This window comes from Procambarus clarkii, chromosome 13, assembly GCF_040958095.1.
Source record: "Procambarus clarkii isolate CNS0578487 chromosome 13, FALCON_Pclarkii_2.0, whole genome shotgun sequence".
Classification (NCBI taxonomy): Eukaryota; Metazoa; Arthropoda; class Malacostraca; order Decapoda; family Cambaridae; genus Procambarus; species Procambarus clarkii.
Genome location: NC_091162.1, coordinates 22,604,088 through 22,609,411, shown reverse-complemented (window position 1 = coordinate 22,609,411; position 5,324 = coordinate 22,604,088). Strand labels below are relative to the sequence as shown.

Genomic DNA, 5,324 nt, shown 5'->3' with positions numbered 1-5,324 from the left:
GCCCACCTCCAGATCCTTCTCCTGCTTCACCAAGTGTGTCTCTAACTTCATCAACATTTTTATTTGCATTTAGTTCTTAATTATTTTTTCAAAGTTGTCACTTTTCATCAAGATAAATAAATTTAGAAAGTTGTGATATATTAGATTCAACTTTCCCCAAAAAAACTTTAGATTTGAGTTTTTTTATCATAAAGGTGAAAAACAGTTTATAGTTCATTTTCATGACGACCAAGTCATATATCATACGTTTCTGTTTCTATTGGTTCATGTTCACTTTCCCTTGACAAAGAGATGTTAGCCCCGGGCCCAGTACCAAGTCCTGGGCCCAGTACCAAGCCTTGGGCCCAGTACCAAGTCCTGGGCCCAGTACCAAGCCCTGGCCCCAGTACCAAGCCCTGGCCCAGTACCAAGCCTTGGGCCCAGTACCAAGCCCTGGGCCCAGTACCAAGCCCTGGCACCAGTACCAAGCCCTGGCCCCAGTACCAAGCCCTGGGCCCAGTACCAAGCCCTGGGCCCAGTACCAAGCCCTGGCCCAGTACCAAGCCTTGGGCCCAGTACCAAGCCCTGGGCCCAGTACCAAGCCCCGGCCCCAGTACCAAGCCCTGGGCCCAGTACCAAGCCCTGGGCCCAGTACCAAGCCCTGGCCCCAGTACCAAGCCCTGGCCCAGTACCAAGCCCTGGCCCAGTACTAAGCCCTGGGCCCAGTACCAAGCCCTGGCCCCAGTACCAAGCTCTGGCCCAGTACCAAGCCCTGGCCCCAGTACCAAGCCCTGGCCCCAGTACCAAGCCCTAGCCCCAGTACCAAGCCCTGAGGCCAGTACCAAGCCCTGGCCCAGTACCAAGCCCTGGCCCCAGTACCAAGCCCTGGGGCCAATACCAAGCCCTGGCCCCAGTACCAAGCCCTGGCCCAGTACCAAGCCCTGGCCCCAGTACCAAGCCCTGGGGCCAGTACCAAGCCCTGGCCTAGTACCAAGCCCTGGCCCCAGTACCAAGCCCTGGCCCCAGTACCAAGCCCTGGCCCAGTACCAAGCCCTGGCCCAGTACCAAGCTCTGGCCCCAGTACCAAGCCCTGGGGCCAGTACTAAGCCCTGGCCCAGTACCAAGCCCTGGACCCAGTACCAAGCCCTGGGGCCAGTACCAAGCCCTAGCCCCAGTACCAAGCCCTGGGCCCAGTACCAAGCCCTGGACCCAGTACCAAGCCCTGGGGCCAGTACCAAGCCCTGGCCTAGTACCAAGCCCTGGACCCAGTACCAAGCCCTGGGGCCAGTACCAAGCCCTGGCCCCAGTACCAAGTCCTGGTAATGTGTGGGGAGGTCGTGGAGCCTGGTGCCGGGGCAGCACCATCACATTCACAGTCTTGTCCTCTCAAATTATAGTGCCGACGTAAATTGCTTCTCATTACCAATTTTCCAACCACGTCCTCACCTGTGGACCCCCGTCAACTACGTCCTCACCTGTGGACCCCCATCAACTTCGTCCTCACCTGTGGACCCCCATCAACCACGTCCTCACCTGTGGACCCCCATCAACCACGTTCTCACCTGTGGACCCCCATCAACCACGTTCTCACCTGTGGACCCCCATCAACCACGTTCTCACCTGTGGACCCCCATCAACCACGTTCTCACCTGTGGACCCCCATCAACCACGTTCTCACCTGTGGACCCCCATCAACTACGTCCTCACCTGTGGACCCCCATCAACCACGTCCTCACCTGTGGACCCCATCAACCACGTTCTCACCTGTGGACCCCCGTCAACTACGTCCTCACCTGTGGACCCCCATCAACCACATCCTCACCTGTGGACCCTCATCAACCACGTTCTCACCTGTGGACCCTCATCAACCACGTTCTCACCTGTGGACCCCCGTCAACTACGTCCTCACCTGTGGACCCCCATCAACCACGTCCTCACCTGTGGACCCTCATCAACCACGTTCTCACCTGTGGAACCCCATCAACCACGTTCTTAACTGTGGCTGGAGTCCATGGACACCTTGGAGTCCGTGGACGCCATGGAGTCCGTGGACGCCTTGGAGTCCGTTGATGCCTTGGAGTCCATGGACGCCATGAAGTCCGTGGACACCTTGGAGTCCGTGGACGCCTTGGAGTCCGTGGACGCCTTGGAGTCCGTGGACGCCTTGGAGTTCATGGACGCCTTGGAGCCCGTGGACGAGATGGAGTCCATGGACACCTTGGAGTCCGTGGACGCCTTGGAGTCCATGGACGCCATGGAGTCCGTGGACACCTTGGAGTCCGTGGACGCCTTGGAGTCCATGGACGCCTTGGTGTCCGTGGACGCCTTGGAGTCCGTGGACGCCTTGGAGTCGGTGCACGCCTTGGAGTTCATGGACGCCTTGGAGCCCGTGGACGCCATGGAGTCCGTGGACGCCATGGAGTCCGTGGACACCTTGGAGTTCATGGACGCCTTGGAGCCCGTGGACGCCATGGAGTCCGTGGACGCCTTGGAGTCCGTTGATGCCTTGGAGTCCATGGACGCCATGGAGTCCGTGGACACCTTGGAGTCCGTGGACGCCTTGGTGTCCATGGACGCCTTGGAGTCCATGGACGCCTTGGTGTCCATGGACGCCTTGGAGTCCGTGGACGCCTTGGAGTCCGTGGACGCCTTGGAGTCCGTGGACGCCTTGGTGTCCGTGGACGCCTTGGTGTCCATGGACGCCTAGGTGTCCGTGGACGCCGTGGTGTCCGTGGACGCCTTGGTGTCCGTGGACGCCTTGGGGAAGTGACTTTGTGGGAAAACATGACTGGTGTAAATCATGAGTCCTATGGATGTTCTTAATTAAGAACATATTGAATATTAAAGGGACTGTATTATGAGTCAAATTAACTCACCCAAAATGGGGGGTTACACGTCAGAATATTAATATATCCCCGAGCATTATTCTGGCGCTGGTTCTTCGCCAGAGTAAGTCAAATGATTGTAAATGAAATATTTACTACCTCTAATTATTATTCTAGGATAATAATTAGCGATAATGCACCTCAATATACTACAGTAATATAAATAGTATATGATAAATCAAAGGGTCAGTAAAATCGATCTCAGTAGCTCATTAATATACTATAGGGTTATTTATCTACAGACAACATTAAGAGCTTAGCTGTAAAATAAGAAATGTGAAATCGGTTGTCACACTCCACTGACGACGTGTCGCGTCGGGGAAATTGTTGCAGGTGAAGGAGGTCGTGGGATAGCCTAGCTCCTCGCCTGACGTGCACCCGGGACCTGGAAGGCAATTACATTGCTGAAATTTTCTACGTAACTAATTACAGACATATCTAATAATAAGGAATTCTTCCTAATATATGAAACGATATCTCTGACACTGCAGAATTCTTCTACAAAAATTAATGGATATAAATTCCTAAATAAAATTAGGGAATATGGCTAGAGAGTGAACGTACTGGATTTTTGTTGTAAATAAATGGCCTAACGACAACTAGTCTAAATGTTAAATGTGGACACAGTAAAACAAATACCAAAATTATAGTTGACGGGTCAAGTGACCGTTGATGGAGGGAACGATTCCAGTCCTCCGTCCTGCAGTACTCTTGCTCACACCTCAATTAAAGGCTGGCGAATTAAGTAGTTCCTAGACACTGCCGTTGTGTGCCCAAATAACGTGGCACCGCTCTCAGGATTGTGGGAGCAAATTAAATGACACTACGCAAGTTCCTTGCAATGACGTTTCTCTCTCTCTCTTGCACGCTGCTAATATGGCGTCTCCTTCCTCCCTGGCTGGGATACGCATGCGCAGAATGCTTAAAGTAATCTCGAGCCTAAAGTATTTCACTTACTTATAATTAATTAGGGAAGTAGGAAATAGTGACAGGTATTTATGTCACTGATGAAAGTATTAAGGTACCAATATATTTTCCATAACGCAAGTTAGCTTATTAAGACTGCATAAAATGAACGAAAGGAATATTACCTAGAATTGTTTTACAATGCAATATTTTCCACTGGAGTTGTTAATTAACCTAAATAAGCGAGTTCAGTAAGCAGTAATATACTATATAAATAAAACAACTAAATAAACGATTATCCTTAGTAAAAGAAAGTAATTAACTGGACTCGGTTTAGATTCAACTAAATGTGGAGAGAATTTCATGTTTCAACTTGCTGCCACCTGCCAGCCTCCTGGAGACTCTGGGAAGGTGGTGGTAAAATATTGCGTCGCAATAGAAACATTAATGGGATTAATTCTACGAATTAGTAAACTTAGTAATTACTGTGGGTCAATACAATTATAATGTATTATTATACAAAAATGATGTATTAGTGTTGGATAATTTCCAACACCCTAGGCCTCCATGGACGCCTTGGAGTCAGTGGACGCCTTGGAGTCCGTGGACGCCTTGGAGTACGAGGACCCCTTGGAGTCCGTCGACCCTTTGGAGTACGTGAACCCCTTGGAGTCCGTGAACCTCTTGGTGTCCATGGACCCCTTGGGACTCCTTGGAGTTCGTGGACGCCTTGGAGTCCGTGGACGCCTTGGAGTACGAGGACCCCTTGGAGTACGTGAACCCCTTGAAGTCCGTGGACCTCTTGGTGTCCATGGACCCTTTGGGACTTCTTGGAGTCCGTGAACCCCTTGGAGTCCGTGGACGCATTGGAGTCCGTGGAATCCTTGGAATCCACGGATTCAAAGTCTTCAATTCAGCAAAAGGAAGCGAGATCGTAGGTTTCAAAATGGAACACCCTTGAGTAACAAATTTAACATCACGTTTAAATTCGCAAACGGGTCGTTACAAAGTACATTAGCAATGCTAACGTTTCTCAGTCTCGACATAGACTAAGAGTAATGGAGAGAGTGGACGACCCACCCACGACCACAGTCAGGCGCAGACTACTGTCGTGTTTACTGCCGTCGACCCGACTGCTTATAGAGCCCTCGAGTCCACTTCCCCCACCGCGCGGGAAACCCAGCACCCGACTCCTCTTCCCCCAATGTTCTTCATATCGTTAACCCTAAGATTCATTTTTTTTTTTTAACTGTCACTATGATTTTTTTTTAAATAAACACAAATTCCAACTGTGAGTTCGTAGCACGTGTTAGAAAATAAGCCGCCATAATGATGGTTATTTGTATTATGGAGTTCAGTTTTGATGTCTATAAAATATGACGGATATAAAATCTACTTGAGTACGAACAGAGGATGATGAAGAAATCCCAGGACTGAGAAACCTCTATTATGAAAATGTATTAAGAAGGATTATTATATTTACCATCCCTACATAAACGAAAAGTAACTGGTGACATAGATGAATATTTCTATTTATTATTTTTTTATATATAC

At 50.0% G+C, this 5,324-nt stretch overlaps 2 protein-coding genes and 1 long non-coding RNA gene across 3 annotated transcripts; 2 read left to right on the top strand and 1 right to left on the bottom strand.

Moving 5' to 3' along the window:
• Positions 1-291: 291 nt before the first annotated feature.
• LOC123757093 (protein FAM186A-like) lies at positions 292-1,302 on the top strand. The gene has a single exon (XM_045740476.2). The coding sequence runs from the start codon at positions 292-294 to the stop codon at positions 1,300-1,302; it is 1,011 nt and encodes a 336-aa protein (XP_045596432.2).
• Positions 1,303-1,990: 688 nt separating this feature from the next.
• On the top strand, positions 1,991-2,686 carry LOC123757094 (major royal jelly protein 5-like). The gene has a single exon (XM_045740478.2). It carries the CDS (start codon positions 1,991-1,993, stop codon positions 2,684-2,686), a length of 696 nt encoding a protein of 231 aa, XP_045596434.2.
• A 379-nt stretch (positions 2,687-3,065) lies between these two features.
• On the bottom strand, positions 3,066-4,979 carry LOC138364271 (uncharacterized). The gene is made up of 2 exons (XR_011228388.1): positions 3,504-4,979; positions 3,066-3,249 (listed from the first exon to the last, which is right to left on the bottom strand). It is a non-coding gene; the product is annotated as an uncharacterized lncRNA (long non-coding RNA).
• Positions 4,980-5,324: the final 345 nt, after the last annotated feature.

Excerpts from the sequence above, each read along its gene's own strand:
- LOC123757093 (XM_045740476.2), top strand. The coding sequence starts at position 292 with ATGTTAGCCCCGGGCCCAGTACCAAGTCCTGGGCCCAGTACCAAGCCT.
- LOC123757094 (XM_045740478.2), top strand. The coding sequence starts at position 1,991 with ATGGACACCTTGGAGTCCGTGGACGCCATGGAGTCCGTGGACGCCTTG.